Source organism: Pteropus vampyrus, unplaced genomic scaffold (genome assembly GCF_000151845.1).
Source record: "Pteropus vampyrus isolate Shadow unplaced genomic scaffold, Pvam_2.0 Scaffold39, whole genome shotgun sequence".
Lineage (NCBI taxonomy): Eukaryota > Metazoa > Chordata > Mammalia > Chiroptera > Pteropodidae > Pteropus > Pteropus vampyrus.
Window position 1 is genome coordinate 3724107 of NW_011888820.1, and position 20271 is coordinate 3744377.

General features: G+C 37.3%; 1 protein-coding gene across 5 annotated transcripts in view; it reads left to right on the forward strand.

Annotated features, from left to right (window-relative positions):
• TNFAIP8 (TNF alpha induced protein 8) overlaps positions 1-8224 on the forward strand; it is a 102920-nt gene extending 94696 nt beyond the window's left edge. For all 5 annotated transcript variants that reach the window (XM_011358275.2, XM_011358274.2, XM_023529565.1 and 2 more), the window contains one exon: positions 6351-8224. In XM_011358275.2, the coding sequence (XP_011356577.1) occupies positions 6351-6916 (566 nt within the window). In that variant the 3' untranslated portion in view covers positions 6917-8224. The remainder of the gene's footprint in view (positions 1-6350) is intronic.
• Positions 8225-20271: the final 12047 nt, after the last annotated feature.

Consider the following 20271-nt stretch of genomic DNA (forward strand, 5'->3'; position numbering starts at 1 on the left):
TGACCAAATGTTATTCAGTAGAAAAGACCATCATAATGTATTTGAAGTTTAATTTGTTGAGTTCTTTAAACAAACCTATAGAGAAGGCTGTTCTGTGCCAGGCATTTTGTGAGACATTTATATGTGGTCCATGTTCATTTATCTTTAGAACAACTCTAAGAAGTGGAAAGCATTATCGTCATCTTACAGATGGGGAAACTAAGTCTCAGTAATATTCCTGAACAGTATGGTAGTTCACAGAACCATCGGATACAGAATATTTGGACTTTTATAAGTAAACTCTTCTTTTCCAGGATCCTGAAGGAGTAAATCGCCACAGGAAATGTGTACTAGTTCTAACTGGTATATGACAGGGTTATACTGCAATTTTTTTTACTTTACTATGTGTTAAGGAGTATGTTTTTAAGAAGGTACACTCATGACTCTCATACAAATAAAAAATGAATATGTAAAAGATACTACTTATTAATTAATGATGAATTGGTTCAAAGGAGAATTCCAAATGCAACAGGCAAACAAGAAAATGAAGACTCAATTACACTTCTACTGGATGTGTGCATCTCTGTGGACAAGAGCCATTTGCAGTACTGTCAGTTCTCTACAACTTACAGAGTTGTCAAAAGGCTAAGTAAAGGATAATACAAAGAATCTAGAAGAGGGGTACTTTTCAATCCCTAGTATGCCATTGAAGAGCCACCCAGTGATTTTTTTTTTTCCTTTTTGGCCCACTTCAAGTCACCACTTTCCCTGCTATTTACCTTTTATATTATGTTGCCTTTTTAAATGAGCACGTCCTTTTTGGAAGTAGTAACACAGAGTAAATGACTTAGCTTGTCGCTGTGATGATGCTTACCATTGATTTTTTACCATTAGTCAGGAAAATCCGTATACATCAAAATTTGCATTCAATATCAGGTTGAGGATCCCAAAAGTGTTGATTCCCTCAAGACTGTTCTTTTGTGGTAGGGCTTTCATCTGTGTGACTTAAGGCTGATTTTAGGTTAAGGTGCCTGACACTTGTCTTTTCTCTCTGGATAAGGTTGCCTCCAGCTGGCTGCCATGGTCTTTGCTTCTGACCCTTCCAGGGCAGCGCCCCCACACAGTTGGAATCTCTGCTGCTTCTGCTAGCTGTGGCCCTCTCTCCTCCTCTGCAGTCTCTTTTTCCCCCCTTCCTTTTGCCTGCCAATTCCTCCCCAACCCGGTGAAAGGCCCAACTTGAAAATTTTTTTTTAGTGTGGAGGCCGGTGTCACAGATATCATCACCAGCCATTCCAACTACATTTTGCTGTTCTGGGGCACTACCAAATGTGAGGGTTGGGAGGTCAACTCTTAGCCTGTTGACAGTGTTTATAGTTGGTTATGGCCACTTTCTTATCCCCAAAGCTATCTTTTTATTAAGTCCTGTTTATATTTAGACTTAGATGCAAGAGAGATAAGGTTTTATATATTTATTTAAAGAACTTTTATTAACAGGTCACAACAACCAGACGTGCTCTCCAAATTGTTTTCTTTTCCATCCTAATACTGGGTCCACCGGATCAACTTTTAACTAGGGAAGAATTAGCAAGCACATAAATGTGCATCTGTAGTCACCATTTAAAAGTTCCGGGTATAGCAAATTTGATGGATGAAGATATTTGCTGGTGGGGGCTGTGAAGAACTGACTTAAGTGCTTCACTGTATTAGCAATTTCTTGGAGTGATGTTGTGGGGAATTTTTGTTAATTTCAGGAAACTAGTTTTTCTTTAATGTTATAAAAAGTGTTTGTTTGTTTGTTTTGTTTTTGAGGACTTTGTTCTTGTATACAGGGGTCAGTATATTTTTACCATCAGTGTTTATCTCTAAATTATAACTGTTGATGCTAAAATCAGGATTCCCTGAATATCAGTTTGTTTTTTAGCAAGTATTGCTAAAATGAACTATTTGATTAAGCTAAGGAAGGAGATATAGAGATGCTGGGGGAAGGGGAGCAGCAGTAAGATAAGTAGGTGTAAAATAATGTTTACAACTATTTCTATAATACAATCATAAATTGTTTTCATATAGTAGTAATCCTTTGTGTATTTTTGACATATGCCATTATTTTTCATTGGTCAACAACGTACATGTATATTTTTTAACACAAGTGAATTCATTCTAATAATTGGTAAAACATTGAATCAATACTTTCCGCACCTTGTCCTTTTAGAACATCTCCTATTCACATCTTAGTTACTTCCCAGGATATACCTTTTGTCCATCTTTCTGTTACATGCTTAATCACAGAGCCAATCAGAGTTAGAGGCGGGCCTGTGTTTAGTCTTGCACTGTGGCTCAGTCAGAACTATCGCACTTTGCTTTTATGCGTATTTGTTTTCTTGTTCTCTCATGTTTTCTCATTGTGTATTACAAATCTCTTCTCTTTAAAATAACTAATTAATGACAATAAGAGAAACCACACTCAGTAGTGCACTTAAAGGGAAGAAAACCACATACTTAGCTAGATAAAACAAATATCTGTTTCTTTAACTTAAAGAAAAGAAAGAAAGAAAACACCCACATATGTATTTAAAGCTCTCATTTTGCAGGACAGCATATTTTCATAGAGAAGTATTTAAGTATAGCAAAAAGAGGGGGGAAATTAATTCTGCTTCTGTCAGAAAAGCCATGTACCGGGCACCCTTGTAGGCCCAGGGGATGACTCAGTGAACAAGCTATATAGTCTCTGCTCTCAAAGAGCTTAGATTCCAGTAAGGAGAAGTAGATGTTAAAAATGTAGGCAAATTGATGAGGATTTCAATTAAATTCGTTGCTGACCATCACACTCCCTTATTCTTCAGGAATAAGGGAGTGTGATGGTCAGCAAAGCATTTAAGTGGAGCATCATTTTTCTAATTTACATTTTTAAAATCCGTGGCTACTACTTGGGAAGAAATTGGAAAGGGGTATGGACTAGGCTGGAGATGGAGGGACGTGGATAGAATTTAGAGAATTGAGAAAAGGTAGAATGGTGTGGACCGGGTAAGGGAGAGGATGGTGTGATGGATGACTCCCAGATCTCTGACTTGTGCAAAGGGATGGAAGGGATGCTATTAATTAAGGTAGTAAAGAATGGAGGAGGTGTACTTTGGAGACAGGAGGGAATCAAAGATTTGGTTTCGGACATGGTACATTTAAGATGCCTGCGAAATAGCCAAGGAAAAGAAAAACCTTGAATGCATTTGCAAAATGAGTCTGGAAAAGAGGTTAGGGCTGAGTTATAACTGTGAGAATTGTTGGCACATGGGTGGTATCTGAATCCATGGGAGTGGATGAGATCACACAGGGATGAGGGTAGAGTAAAAGCAGAAAAACTTGGTCGAGGACTAGCTCTGAGATATACCAGGCCTTTAAGGGATCTGGTAGAGGATGTGAAACTGACAAATGAGCCTAAGCAGGAATGGCTAAAGGCAGTTAATTTGCTAGGGGAAAAAAATCATATTTCATGATCACAGACCACACAGTCCTGGCTAGCAACTCTCAGCCACAACCTCTAGTTGGCTTTGAAAAAGCCTTCACTAACACTAGAAAAGAAATCTGCTGCATGCTTGTCTTCCCTGTGGGAGAAAGAGCTTCATTCTCATTTTAAAAGATGGATTATACCCAATATAATCCAAAGAATAAAATGAGAGTATGAAGCTGCTGCTGTGTTTCTAGAAGAGGGTTTGAAACACCTCTGAGACAAATGTGAAAGCCTCAGAGATCAACTTCTCTGTCCTGATTTGGACTTGGTTACCAGTAAATGGGGAATAATCTTGCTTAGTTGACATTAGCCTTGCCTTTTATGCTTTCTCTTGCAGGAAGTTAAAAGCGCTACACCACAGTTTTTGTTAGGTCTTTATGTTTGAAGTTAAATGGGACATTTAGATTTAATAAGAAAAGTAGCTTGGAAGAGGTGCAAACTTGCAAGTCTTTGGAAAAAGGAGAACAGAAGAATATTTCCAACCATTCTTTCTCTAGTTTCGGTTATTTCACATTCTACTACAGTATTTTGATCTAACAAGGATTGCACTAAATCCCAGATGGGATGTTTGTAGACTGTGCCACATTCTAATAGATTACAAAGAGAATAACTGTTCAACCTTATATAAATTGAATTCCTGAAATCCTGAGTTACTTACCGTGTATCTGAAAATTTTGGAGCATCGCTTTTTTTTTTTTTTTCCCTAATGCTTACAGTCAGATTTAGTCATCACAAATGTTATGATATTTTCCCATTGTTTTTAAGTATTCAAGATATTTCCCATCCTGAGATCTAGGAATTGCATAAATATTCACCTTCGTTTTCTCCTATCTTATTTTTTCTTTCATTTAATTGACGTATGATATGAGGTAAGACTCTAAATCTGTATATTTTTTCCAAATAGCCAACTGTGAATCCATGCTATTTATTAAATAATCTTTTTCACTTGCATCAATTTGTAGTGTCTTATTTATTATATAAATACCAAACAAAAATAATATATATTTTCTGGAGCATCCCTCTCTATATAAATTAGATTTATTCATTTGTTAAAGTCTGTATCATAAGCTCAGTAATGGAAGATAGTCCCTGATCTTAATATAGTAATATCAACTACATGCGTGCCATGTTTTTCTGTATCAGTTCTTTAGTGCGAACTGACCCATATGCTCTTTTGCAAACCGTTGAAGAATAGAGTTGGAAATAGACTACTGCTTAAATGATGAAAATTTAAAAAAAGCTTAGAAACCTTCACGGAGTTAGCTATTTCTCATGCTTTTTCACTTTCCTTTTCTTTCTCAAAATATATTTCGTTACTTCTTCTGCAGTTTCAGTTCCCATTTCAGAAGTTTAAATATCGACATTTATTTGAGGGTACGATTTCTAGTTCAATCAAGATGTTCTTTCAGGGTGTAGGGTCTGTATATTAATGAATGATGTTTTGGTCATCAGGAACCCCTTTGCAGCTACCTGTAGTGTATACCATGAGCTACTTTGGCCCAGCCTTTAAATCAAACATGGCAGTTCCACACTGAGGGAGTCACTCTCCTTATATATCCTCAGCCTGGATTAGGGAGCAGCTGCCCTTTAGTTTTCTGATGTTGCTAGCCTATCCAAACTAGAAATAATTTTATATCATTGATGCCCTGACTCATTCTTACATATCTGTATTTCTAAGCTTTTTATCTTTCATCACCAAATGCTTTCCAACACCCAGGCGTAGGCTTATACACTGATATATGCAGAGAGAAAAGCTGCTTCTGGACCCACAGGTGGAATGGAGACCTCAAAAGCTACAGCTCTGAGTACCTTGGAGAAGAGAGAGAAAGCACAGGTGTAGTGGAGTAGCATGCACAGAGTGAGGGAAGATTCTGGAGAAAAACTAAACTTCATTTGGAGAATAAACATTTATTGAGCACTGACTGGCTGTAAACTAGGAACATCACAGAATGTCTCATTAACATTTAACACATGCAACTTAATATATGTATCTCAAACCTCTGTCAAATTAACTGATATTTCCAATAGTAAACTCTAAGCATCGGCTTTTTCAAAGTGTGTTGTTCATGTAGCATGTTTTTTTTTTTAGCGCATACAGTGGGTTTATTTCCTCAAAGTATACACAAATTTAAAGGGAACAGTGACTATTCATCAGAAATAGCAAGTGACAATAGGTGCTCCAAGGAATGAATATTTGTTTTCTAACACTCAGCTTCTGGAGTTGAAATTTAGGGAGGTTAGGATGGCCGAATTGGTAGGTACTGGCCAATGTCTTGAGAAATTTGACTTTTTGCAACTGGATTATAAAGCAGAGATCTCCTTTTGATTTGCTTCCATGAATTTGCCTTTTTACTCGATATCACGGCTTTGTCATTTGTCCCTCTTACATTTAAATGTGTTTCTTTAAATTGTTCATGGTTACTGTTGCCCAGGGAACAGTCGGGTCGATTTTATGTTTTTGATGGATTTCTTATAAAGTTAAACTAGGGAAAAATTGCATGAAAACTTATTGCCTCGTGAGACATACTGTTTTTATAGTCAGAAAAAGTTATTTTTAAATAAGTTGAATCCTTTAACTTCTAAACAAAATATTGACTACATAGCAGAAGGTATAAAATACTTGAATTGCCTAAGGCCTTAAAGATTATGCGTAACCTGTTAATGTCACAAATGAGAACCTAATGCCCAGAAATGTAGGGAATTTTTTAAAAATTTCCTTTCTAAACGGAAATTAATGTCAGTAGATGGGAGGTAAACCATATGGTGGGAAAATGAGAAGGAATATATACCTTAATATCTGTTTTTTTAATTTGCTTCTCTCACAGATATTTGCTGATTTATTTTTTTTTAATCCGTCCTTTGTTTTTAGTGGCCACAGATGTCTTTAATTCCAAAAACTTGGCCGTTCAGGCACAAAAGAAGATCTTGGGTAAAATGGTATCCAAATCCATCGCTACCACCTTAATCGATGACACGAGCAGTGAAGTGCTAGATGAGCTCTATCGGGTGACCAAGGAGTACACTCAGAACAAGAAGGAGGCAGAGAAAATCATCAAAAACCTCATCAAAACAGTCATTAAGCTGGCCATTCTTTACAGGAATAACCAGTTTAATCAAGATGAGTTAGCCCTGATGGAGAAATTTAAGAAGAAGGTTCATCAACTTGCTATGACCGTGGTCAGTTTCCATCAGGTGGATTACACCTTTGACCGGAATGTGTTATCCAGGCTGCTAAACGAATGCAGAGAGATGCTCCACCAAATCATTCAGCGTCACCTCACCACGAAGTCACACGGACGGATTAATAATGTCTTTGATCATTTTTCAGATTGTGATTTTTTGGCGGCCTTGTATAATCCCTTTGGAAATTTTAAACCCCACTTACAAAAACTTTGTGATGGTATCAACAAAATGCTGGATGAAGAGAACATCTGAGCATGTGAATTAAGATTGTGACTGCTCATGATTTATTTGCAGATGGAGCACGGTTGATTTATGAAGGAAAAAAAGAATTTTTTTAAGGATTATGCATATTTCAGAAAGACTTTGCTCAGTTCGATCGTCAGACATTAATGATAATGTTTTATGAGGCTGATTTTATTTGAAGAAAAGCACATTGCCAAAAATTGTAGTTAAAAGCTTCCTAAGGGTTAACAGATCATCGGGAAGATGTTTGATTGCATAATGAAGGTATAGAGTTATACAGAGAAAAATATGTATGGCTCCAAACCTCAAGACATCTTTTTTAGGGCAGTTATGCTGGTGGCACATTGGATATTTCTAAAGTGTACAGGTTATGTATTTTGATTCACTTTTAGTCCTTACTTTGTATATGTACGTCTTTTAAAAAGCCAAGAAATTTCTCTTGCTGTCATTTCTTCTTTTGAAACTATTCCATTTTCAAGTCTACTTTTTGTTAAAGATTCTTTTGTTAAAGATTTTTGTCATTGACATTCAAGAATTAACTCTTAATTAAGAATTAAGACATTCAAGAATTAAGACAGTTAAATTCGAACCTTCAGAAAAATAGAAAACTATTTCTCTGAAATTAATATCGTGGAAACCAACTGTATTTGACATAATGAATAATGCCTAATATAAGAATATGCTTCTGGAATCGAGTTCAGTACTGACAGTGATGCTTCCCAAAGCATGATAATTCCCCTAAATGCAGTCACATGACGTTGCCTTGAAATGCTTGTTGGGGGCTTAACTTTCATATTATCTTGAAAATGTGCTGATGGAGTCTCCATTTTCAATATCCATTTCAAATGTAAGAGAAAAAGAGAAAATCTAGGTCGTTCTTGATATTGGGACAATAAAAAGTAAGTGTTTTTAAGAAAAATAAGACAATCTTTATTTAAGAGATGATCCCATCAAAATAATTTAGGGGGATGAAGACAAAAGGGAAGAAAAGCTATTGCTACAGAACATGAGAATGAAAATTAATGCATTTCAATGTTTAGTAAGGTTTGGTAGGTAAATAAAGAACATTGCTTTTTTATTTAACTGATAAGATTTTTGCTTTTTTTTTATATTGGCTATTTTGATGAGTAAACCAAAGAGTATTTGCATTTCAAGCAGTTCATCTGTGTTTCTATATAATTTCATGTGTGCTCATGATAAAGTAAGCATTTGCTTGTTTTGTAAAAATAAAATAAAATAAATGGAAACCTGCTGGCCACCTATACCATGTTGGGAAATAACAGACTAAACCACTAGCACTAAATATTTGCATTGTCACTGTGTCTGTGATTTAGTATACTCTTTTGCCTTGAATTTGCCTGCCTCCTAGAATATTGACATTAAAATAAAATTTCTCCAGGAAAAGTCCTACAACTAAAAATTCCAGAGATTGAGATCTGCTTTAACTCACTACAGGGGTCAGCTTCTTTGGGACCCTCATGTGCTTGTCTAAGACAAGCAGCAGAAGCAAAGAGCATCCCCCTGTTTGATATTAAATCCTGACGTAAAGATTTAAACTGAAATTACCGTTCTCAACTTCCCAGAGCTGATAGGTGACCACTAGATGGTATACCAATAGCGAAGTGATGGCAGAAGTGACCACTCTAGCTTCATAGCCCGCTAAGTAGCTTATAAATTTAGTTCAGCTTTCTTCCTTGATCAGCTCTGTTTTCCTCACATGGGAAAGCTGAGAGTGTGATCTGTGGGAGCTACTGATTTGGTGCATTCCGTTCTCTCCAGATCTCCTTCAAAGGTTTGGAAAATGGACTGCCCAGGCAGTTAGTGGGTCCTTCTTGCTCATCTCTAGCTATGGGCAGGGCCAACCAGAGAGAAAGAGCCAACCAGGGATAAATTTAGATCCGTTTGCACATATTTAGAGTATAGGGATGTGCCTGCAGGCTAGCAATCAAATGTATGTGGGGGAAGGAAGGCAGTGAGGAATACCCTGAAGGAGGGAAACCTGTTTGTTGCTGTCACTCAGCATCATCTTAACTGGCAGGAACTCATCTCCTTCCCAGTCCTGTGCCTGGGAGGCATGCCTTAGAAGGGTCAGGTACACAGTCTTGCAAGTTCATTTCTGATGCAATAGGAGGCCTCTGGTGCATGAAATTAGTTGGGGGTGGGGGAGGTGGATTTTAAAGCTGGAAAGAATCCAGATGTGCTTAGGATAGATAATTCTGAGCCAAGTGATAGTCATCTTGGGGTCTTAGGAACTTTTTTAAAAATCGAGTCTTTTTACATTTAGGAAAAAGTATGAATTGTGTTATAATTGATTTTTTAAATTTTGTGCTGATGGCTTCTCTGCAAACATTATGAGTTAACATAATAGATGAATTAATACCAGTATTAACAACTGACACAGAGTGGTTATTATGTGCCAGGCACATAAACTCATTTAATCCCTGCCACACCATTTCACAAATGAGGACATTAAGGCAAGAGAAATTAAGGAATTTGCCTGAGGTCACACAGCTATTAAGTGTCAAAACCACAATATCAATAAAACTTTTCATTTAAAGATAGTATGGTTAAAGGCAATTAGAGAAACATCATTGGTTCAGAGAAGAGTGGGCAATGTGCTTCTGAAGTGGTTTTTCACATAGTGACATTTTACATGACATTTAAATCCTGCAGGTCTGACCTATCCTGTAAAGATCTGGGGATAATTTTATACAAAGACATTTCACAGTTTTCAATGTGACTCCCCGTTTGCGGACACCTCATGGCTCAAATTTGTCCCCTCTGGAACCTCATTCAAGGTGCTCACAATTAAAGACTTTGAACATTGACTCCTGAGGTTCAGTATACCCCCACCCCCAGGTGGTTTTTCGGTGTGCATGCAAGGCACCGTGTGTGCGTACAACAAAGACAGAAGCGACAGCTCACCATTGTGTTCCCCAGAAAAGGTACGGCATCAGTTTGAAACTTCGATGTTATTTTCCAGGTTTAGAGGCTGGAAACATCTGAGCAAGTTAGTTTAAAAATAGCCTTGTGTTTTTCTGATTATTACACCTTTCATATACAACTCATAATTAATTTAAAAGAAGAGCAAGTGTTAGGAAATTTAATGATACAGAAATAATGCTTTTTTTTGGTCTTACCTAACTATCTCATTTACAATTATCTATAAAGTTTTTTTCTTCTACCATGAAAATACTTAAAACAAAAACACAAAGCTTAAAATTTCTGATGTTGTGTTCCCCACAAAGGATGAATATAGCACTTTTGTGGTCTGTACATTTTAAGTAAGTTGGGTTTTTTAATGGAAATTTTAATTTATCCTTGAGATACTTGTTGAGAACACATAAGCTAAGTTATAATTTAGCATACCAACCTTGACTGATAATAAAAGATGAGCCTGTCTGTCCATATGATGAAATATTTGTAGTAAAAAGTAAGTGCTATTGCTAGGAAATTAAAATATTCTAATAAACTTAATTAGCATGTTAATAGGATTTGTAATATTTTAAAATTTTTAGCCAATCTTGCATTTCCAAGCTTGTGTTATCTAAATTAGTTGAACTTTGCAGAGTTTGAAAAATTACTGTTTTACTTTATATATTGTTTTCCTAGGCATAAAGCTTCTGTGTAAGTTGTTAAACGCAACACAGGTTTTAACATTTAGTGTTTATGACAGGCAAAATTTTATCCTAGCTCTGAAGTAATCTTTTTATTGTGATTCAGATCTTTATAGAAACCCCCTAATGAAAACACTGAGACATTATCCAGAAAAATGAATCAACTTTTTATTTCTAAAGTATAACAGGAAAATCTTTAGGAACTTATAATCACATATCACTATTATGGCAAATTATTGAAAATCCATTTTCTCTTTTATTGATTTGTCCTCACCGGTAGCCAGATTTTTATTGATTTGTCCTCACGGTTAGCCCGAAAGACGCTTTTGTCTTGGGGAATTTCCCAAAATGGAAACATTTTTCTGTAGTATTGATTTATGTCTGTCTAGCCGAAGACGTGTTTTCCATCCAGCAATGAACATCAGCCCAAAGTTACAGGGGATAAGCCACTCCAAAAACATCCTGTCTGCTGAGCACTGAAAAAGGATACGGACAAGTCAGCCAGCGTTCACAGTTAAGAGAAAAACATCTGTGCTTTGGAAATTGTTCTTCAAGTATAGAGAATTGTGCTGTGTATCCACCAAATTTCCATGAGAGTTTTATAAAATTAGCCAGCCAATGGATAAAGGCCCCTCATCTTCCATTGTGGGTGGCTGAGGAAATTCTCTGCCTTCTCCACTAACAGCTGCATAACTGTATTTCTGCCTTATGGAAATAAACTGGCTGATCAAGCACTTGAAATTTGTTCTTAACACAAGGAAAGAATATTTGATTTTAAAAGGTATGTGTTTTGATTTGCAGAACGATCTAAGACAATATGCTTCTCTGTACTTTGTTTTTTCCACTTAAAAGCTTACAGACAGATTGATTAAATCCTTTAAAACTGCCTGATACGAAGTATAAACACATGCATGGAAGTGAAAACTCTGAGTGTACATACCTAGATTGTCACCATTATCTGGGATGATTTATGTTTTATAAGAAGCCCAGGTTTCATTTTCCTGGAAATGGACTTTTATCAGCCCAGCAAGAGCCACCGATTACCAATTCTAAGTCATTTATCAGCAATTTTTTGCTGCTAAGACCACTTGTTTTCACTGAAGGGTAAGTACTTGCCAAGCAAATTATACATTTTTATAAGACATTTAATGTCCTGGAAGAGGACTTACTGATAACTAGATAAAAGTGCCAACATTATTGCTGTTCCCTAATCACATGGACTCTGTGTTCTCATAACAGAGTTGTCACATTTTTAGCTTACCGAAAGTCACTGGAGAATATACAGTAAAATCCACGAGTGGAAACATTCCACAGTATTTTCAAACACCATGTATCAGGAGTTTGGCATCTGTTCCTCGTGAGAGGGTGGCCAGATGGAACTGGCAGGGTGCAGGGAGCATGTGCTGGAGCAGTATCCGGTGTTTCCAGCTTTTCATCTGCCAGCTTATCTCTATAATTTGGATAAAATCAACTACCTCATATTCTAATTTTAAGTATAAAATTGAATAAAACATGGAGGACTTTGAAACTTCCTGAGGACTATTCCTGTGTGAGGTATTGTTTACGTAAGCGGTGGAAATAAATTGGAGCCTAAAAGAATTAAACAACAAACTTCCAAAGCCCAAGAGAATTTTATTAAATCTCAGTCCTCTTTAAAAAAATTTTGTTTTCCATTTATAATGAACACCCACTATGTACTCAACACAAGGCTAGGCCTTGGAACTACACAATAACACCTAGTTCCTGTAGCTGAATTGTTTACTAACTGCTGCACAGGTAGGTTAGTACTAAATTGGAATTCCCAGCATGAGAAAAACCAAGAAAGGCTTTGCTAGCCTCGAATAGGCTTTCTGGTTTTAAATTTTTCAATTAGTTTTTAAATTTTAAATCTGTGTTTTAAAAGCAATAAGCTCAAAATATTCTTTTTTCAAAATCTGTGTGTGTGTGTGTGTGTGTGTGTGTGTGTGTGTGTATGTGATGATAGTACAAGTAAAAGAAAAATGTTTACACACCATTTTTTTTCCCATTCAAAATAGAAATGGTTGTCGATCCCGTCTGATCTCAGAAGGGATTGTAAGCTGACAAAGTCTTTGCAATCTGTGAGGTCAATCGAGGGGCGCCTCACCTAAAAAATAAATAAATAAAAAATAATAAATAAATAAGTAAACAAGTAAATAAATAAATAAATAAAAATGGTTGTAAATGAGTCCATGGCAGAACACAGATTACGAACTGTACTGAATGAAAGAATCTAATTGAAAAATAAGAAGTAACATTTTAATATTTAATTGACATTTCAATTCCTTGGAATATTTGAGAAACAACAATAGGAAATAATTTAAAAAATTTTTTTTTTCAATTACAGTTGACATTCAATATTAAGGAAAGAATTTTTTAAATCATTTTTTTTAGAAATAGACTGTAGCCCAGTTTAGGAAACTGGATAAACTTGTGCTTCGTTGCCTTATCCTCAATGAGATATACCTGTGTCCACAGAGGTCTCAGACCAGGACACAGAAATGCATGGTTGAACGGGTCCAGTGAAGATGGCCCTTCCATGTTTCTCTCCAGCCATGCCGCTGAGCCAGGTCTCAGTGGGTCCCACCCACCATTTCGTTCTGTCTGCTCACTTGTCACTAATCATTGCCTGAGTTCCCGTGTCTTAGAGAAGAAACAGTAGCAAACAGCCAGCATGTCCTCTTGCTGGTAAAGGCTTGGAAGTCAGTCCTAGGAATGCAGCTTGAGGACAAAGCCCAGTGTGGAGGGTTAGACCCTAAATACTTTTGTCCCTAGTGGCTTTCCCTGTGGCTCTAGATACAACAGGGATCTTTTCCTTTCCATTGGGTTACAGTTAGAGAGTTGGTGTCTAAAGTCCTTTTTGAGCAAGTTACAACACTTCCTGACCCTTGGTAATTTATGACAGGATTTTTTATTTCTCCTCATTACAAAAAGATGGGCTTTTGAAGTTTCAGTTTGAGTGTGTTTTATCTGTCTCTTGACTAACTATGTAATTTCAACCAAGAATAATAATATAAATATGACTGATTGTGTAAAAACCTACCCTGCGTTCCAAACCACCTTTGCTTTGATTAGCAGGCCAAGAAAGAAGATGTCTGCTCTAATCTGCGTTAAAACTGTGATTGCCACACTCGCTTCTCCCAGACTTGAAAAGACGCAATCCCATTGGTAGGAAATTGGCTGCCTACTTTTTTTAGCTTACGGAGAAGGAAAGCTGACATCTGAGTAAGAGGCTCTGACTTCCTGGTTGCTGTCAGCAAAACCCAAGTTTAAACTTTAACAAACTAAACTTTTTAATCTTTTTTCCATTGCTGAGTTCAATACAGATGTTTTCCCTCAGTAGCTTACCTTTAATTTTTCTATTTCATTCTCATAATATTTAAGAAAATCTTTCTACATATATATGAAGATTCCACTTTTAGGATAAGAGTCTTAAATCCTAAATTGATGTGAAACCCATTATGCAAATCATACAGGCCCAAGGAGCAAGAGAAGTGAAACTGTGAGCCTAAGAAGCATAATTTAGTTGCTCCTATCCCTCACCATTTGTGAGTATTTTCTATAGATGCACTTTCATGTAAAGATTGTGTGTTTTCTTCTAATAGTGCTCCAAACTAAGATATATCAGTTCTGAGGTAGCAACCCTGCCTGAGGAGAGCATCATTTACAGACATGTATGGGGCTAATCGAAACTGGACAAGGTTGAAGATTCTTCTCTTTTATTTAAACGTTTTTATTTTAAAATAATCATAGACTCATAAGAAATTGTAAAAATAGTACAAAGAGTCCTGTATACCCTTCATCCAGCTTTCTCCAGTGGCAACCTATTATATAGGTATAGGACAATAGCAAAACCAGGAATCGATGTTGGTATGATGTTGGTACTAGACTACACACCTTAATCAGTTTTCCCTAAATAGGGTTCATTTTTTAAAAACTTTTATTCATGTGTGCGTGTGTGTCTGTGTGTGTGTAGTTTTATGTCATTTTATTCCATGTTAGATTTGTGTAACTGTCACCATAATCAAGACAGAACTGTTTTATCATCACGGAAGAACTTTTCCCTACAACCTACCTCTCTGTACTCACACCCTCTCACTCCACCCTCTCTCATCCATAGTAACCAGTCATCTGTTCTCCATTTCTATAGTTTTATCATTTCGAGAATGTTATATAAATGGAATTATAAAGTATGAACCTTCTGAGATTGGCTTTTTTCACTAAGCATAATGCTCCTGAGGCCCATCCAGGTTGTTGCATGTATCAGTAACTCATCCCTTTTTATTGCTGCGTAGTATTTCATTATACGAATGTGCTAGAGTTTGTTTGACTATTCATTCACTGAAGGACATTTGGGTTGTTTCCAATATCTTTCTACTGTGAATAAAGTTGCTATGAGTGTTTGTATATAGGTTTTTGTGTGAAATAAGTTTTTATTTTTCTAGCATAAATGCTCAAGAGTGCGATTGCTGAATCATATGGTAAATACTGCCAAAACCATGTTCCAGAGTGGCTATGCCATTTTACCTTAACAGCAGCAATGTATGAGAGTCTCATTTTCTCCAAGTTCTCACCAGCATTTGGTATCATCACCATTTTTGAATTTTAGCTATTCTAATAAGCGTGTCATGATAGCTCATTGTGATTTTACTTAATGAAACATCTTTTCGGGCTCTTATTATTTTACTTTTCTGTTTTAAATTTCCGTTTATTTCCTTTTGTTTCTTTTGTTCTTTCCCCTCTCAGTAAACTTACTGAAGTATAACATACATCTAAAAAATCATAAAGATACAGTTCTAGAAATTTCTCACAAAGCGAACATACCTGTTAGCCAGCACTTTAAGAAAAATAACATTTCTATCGCCCAGAATTTTCCCACCCAAGGTATCCACTATTCTGACTTCTAGCATTAGAGTTTAGATTGGCCTGTTTTTTAGCTTCATACAAATGGCATCATTTACTATGTACTCTTTTGTGCGTGGCTTCTTTTGCTCATGGGATTCCTCAAATATTCTTTTGAACCATCTCTAAGCATGACTGACTGCCAACTTTAGGCAGCAAATCCCATGAGGATACTCTCCATGGTATGTTGTGCAGTTAAATATATGGGTACGAAACCACTCTTGGCTCCCTGCTCACTTTAGCCTAATGTCAGCATCCAACCTACAGTAGTTCTGACGCCTGACAAACACCAAAGACCAAATAATGTTGTGTAATAATGATGATAAAGGTGTAGCTAAGTAAATTCCAAAATATATCTATCGAGCCAACCCCCTACCCTTTCCGTCTTCTTGATCCATATTTTCAAGGGAGTAAGAGCTGCTTTAGGGATAGCTCTGGTGATGGGGAAGCAGATACTATTGAGAAGGAAGACCGATGATTTTAAACAGATCAAACTTCCCTGAGGTATGAGGAACCACCACTATCTGCTTCCTGGAACCTCAAGAAGTGGCAAGTGGAGGCAAATTGCCTGACCTGTCCCTTCACACCCCCTCCCCTACCTTTCTCATCAGTAGCAGTGCTGCTGCTAGTTATAATCTGAAAACTCTCGTATACAAGTGAGAGTGGTTCAAGGGAAACTTGAACAGACAATAAAATTGTTCTTTGTTCCAGGAAAGAGGAAGAGGCACATTTAGGGTTATTTCAGTCAAGATTAGTTCTTGCAGAAATAGAACGACTATCTCTGAATTTAATCCTTTTCTGTGTTCTTCTGAGTTTTCTGTCCCTTCTGCAGATATCTTATATTGATCATCTTGGGATTCAGACTTTCCCACGCAGAACACGATGCTATCATTGTGAAGCATTTACTGTGGACTAACATAAAGCTGTTAGCTGTTTTATGTGGTACTCTCTCACTATGAAGTACGTGGTGTCATCCCTACTTTACAGAAAAGAAACTGACACTGAAAACATACATTTTTCCAGTGACTCAGCTGGTAAGTGGCAGAGCCAGGACTTGAACTTGGGATGACACTAAAAGTCCTACTTTCTGTATCGCACCCTTCAGTTCCCAGAATGGGTGGGTGGCTAAGGTGAGTCCTTTAGTATTTTCCCTTCTGGTTCCAGACGTTCAACTGCAGAATGTTCTGTGGTGAGCCAAAGAAAGTTGCCATCAGACAATTATCCAAATTATTTTAGCCTTGCCCTTATTATGTGAGGCTTGTTCATGCACATCTAAATTAGACAGCTGAGAGTGATTAGAAGTAACAACTAGCTTGTTACTGAAAGTGAAAAATTGAGATCCTTCCTACTATGTCCACAAATCAAATGATTGGGTTAAATATGTGGAGCCACTTACTAGTCGTGACTTTGTATAGGTCACTTTTTCCCCTCTATCCCTTATTTTCATCTGTTAAGTGGAGATACCTATAGAACTTACATATAAACCATGTAAAGCACTTGGTTAAAGAAGAGTACAATATGCCTAGCTATTGTACATGCTTAATTCCTGTTAGCCACCATTATCATCATCATCATCATCATCACCATCATTGTCATCATCACCACCTATGGCAGGAGGTGGAGGTGATGGAGGTGGTGCTGAGTGTGAGCCGAGGCCAAGTCTCCAGGCTGAGATACCTCTGTAGTTAGGAACAGCCTTTTCTGAGAAAGGGCTAGTTATAGAATTTTAGATTTGAAACACACTTTAGCCATCATCCGGGCTGTTTCGTGAAGAAGAGATCTGATACCCAGAAAGTGTATTTAGGAGATTTGCTTAATTTTGGGGGCATTTTAAATTCGCAGTTTATGCTTGAGAAAGATTCAGATTTAGAGTTTCAAAATTTTAACCTTCATTTTGAAAATACCCATCATATTGCACCTTTCTCTACTTTTGGAACAAAATAACACATTCAGGGGATACGAGGGCGCTGCTAACAGTTTCATCCAACCAAAACCAAATTCTGTCTTACGGGTCTGCTGTCTCCCTCCAACAATGACCCCTCTCATTCCCCAGTGCCTGGATGAGATCACATTCTCAGTGGATTCTAGTGCTAAAAAAGGTGATTGATTGGTTTCTTCTGCATTACCCTTGTCCCTGGCTGTAGATTTGACATAAATTCTATATACATGGTATGTAAACCATATGGACACCATCTGAGAAGAACTTTTCTTCTCTGCTAGCTCTTTAGGATGAGCGGAAAACTTCTGAGCCTGCTTGCCTTTGGCTCCTTTACTCTCTGTTATGGCTCCTTTGTTTTTAAATCCTAGAATTTCCAAGGTCATGATAAAGTCAGTGTAAGGGAAGATTGACATTTGTTACATTGCTCTGGATTCACAGGTATTGACTCTAGCATAACTTGATTCAGTGAGAGGTGCTTTATATTAACTGACGAAAGCTATATTTGCCAGAATATAGGATCTCTGTCCATATGTTGGCAGTAGTTATCTGGCCTCTATTTTAGGAATTGTCCTGATTTCTAATGTTATATCTTATTGTCATTACATGTGCTTGGAGTTTAGTTAAGAATATGTATAGCTGAGTACTTTGGCTCATAGAACATTAGAACCTGTAACTGTTTATCTTGTGCTTGTTTATATTTGCTGCTCGGCATTCATTCTCTTACTATTGTTTACAACATTCTGCTTTTTCTTTAGAAGTACCACATGTCCCCAACTCTCTATCCAAAGATGTCACCTCTGATGACAGTTGGGCACAAAACTCAAGTCTGGCCAATCAGAGCATTTCATCCCCTTTAAGTCAGTGATTGATTCAGGAACAAATACGTAATGAAGCCATGTAATCAGGCTCAACTGTAGATCATCCTACAACTTTTGCTTGAGATACAGGCAAAGAACCATTCTCTCTTCCCATTGGATTTGAAACTATGAGGCTGTTAGTCTGAAGCTTCTGGCAACAAATGTGCTTCCATGTGGAGAGAGCTAGCCTGAGAAAGAAACAAACCTGGAAAGCAGAGTCAAGAGATGGAGAGAATGTGAGTCCTGATACTATTATACAATGCGATACTTTCAGGTATACCTGCAGTCAGGCTTTCTTGGACTTCTTTAGTTTCAAGAGCCAATATATTTGGTTTTTTTGCTTAAGCCAGTTTGAGTCAAATTTCTTATAACAGAGAGTTCTTCTGATTGATATAGGATGATTGCTAGGTTGGTTTTGCGTTTCCTGTAGAAAGTTCTTGCTCTTTTACAAAAGGAGAGGGAACCTAAGAAACTTCTAATCCCAGAAAACTTAGTTGAGAAACAGACTAGTAGGCACCTGGTTAGAGGAGACAGTCCAGCTAGAACTCAGAATTAAAACCAGTACTGATGTATTGTGAGTATGTATTGACTCAAATTAGGGTTTATTATTTTTAAGCACTCATGATCATTTGTTTAATGTATTTTGAAAGGCCGAAAAGTGTCCTCAAATTAGGAAAACAGGCTCACGTGGGGAAACATGGCAGAGTGAAAGACGTCCTCAGATCTCTCCCCTTGAAACAATAATAAGCTGAATATCTAAAGCTCAACAAAAAAACACCCAAACTGCACACCAGCATGTCTGAGCTGAGGATCTGCGTGTAAGAGCCACCACAGGTGAGAACCCCGGGTGTCGGGCGGTGGACAGCGAGAAATAAAGAAGCTGCCTCTCGCAGGCCACGGAGTGCCTTACAGGAGGAGAGGGAGGAGTGAAGGTGCAGCGACTTCCCTGATCAGCATGCCTGAAAGTGCCCGAACTTCTAGCAGCCAGCAGTAGGGCCCAGTCATCAAGGCAGAAAGCAGAGAAGCGGGGCAGGACCGCAGAGAAACAACAGTTGATTTTTACTGGCCCTGGTTGCAAAACCGAGGCTGAGCCACAGCCCCCAACCCCCAAACCAGAGGCCCCCTCCCCCCATACCCTCCAAGATCGATCATTGCAGAGACCCAGGGGAATCTGAGCAAATGCTACCAAAACTGTTGCTAACACTTACAGAGACTGAAACTGAGAGTAGCAAGTGTGATTAAATATCTACAAGAAAATAAAGACATTTAGTTAGGCTTTATATAAAGCAGGAAGCCAAGAGCTTAGACACCACCTACTGGAAACCAAAAGAAAAGCGCCTTCTTTGCAACAGGCTAAAGAGAGACCTTTATATAATAAATCTTCTTTCTGAAAAACAACAGAATACACTTCCATTAATGCCCAGGCAGAGAAATATCCATTAAATACCATGAACAATCAAGGTGACAAGGCATCTCAGAAATAAAAAGAAAAATCTCCAGAAAATAAACTTACGGACGTAAAAATATTCGACTTAAATGACAAAGAATTCGGGATGGTACTTCTGAAAAAACTCAGTGAGTTCCAAAACAACTCAAATGAACAATTTCAAGAATTGAAAAAACAACTCTGAGCAGAGTAAGAAGATTGAAACCCTCAAAAGGAACCAAATAGAACTTCTGGAAATGAAGAACACACTGCAAGAGTTGAAAAATGAAATAGCAAGCTTGGGAAATAGAGTCGACCAAATGGAGGAAAGGATCAGTGATATCTAAGACAGAAATATAGACATAAATCAGAAGGAAGAAAAGAAAAACCAAAGAATGAAACATAATGAAATAGAAATACAAGAACTAGCTGATACCATCAGGAAAGGAAACATAAGAATAATGGGCACTACAGAAGGTGAGGAAAAGGAGCAGGGACAAGAAAGCATTTTCAGACAAATAGTGGATGAGAATTTCCCAAATCTAAGGAATGAGCTGGAGCTTGAAATTCAAGAAGTCAATAGAACAATCAATTATCTCAACCCA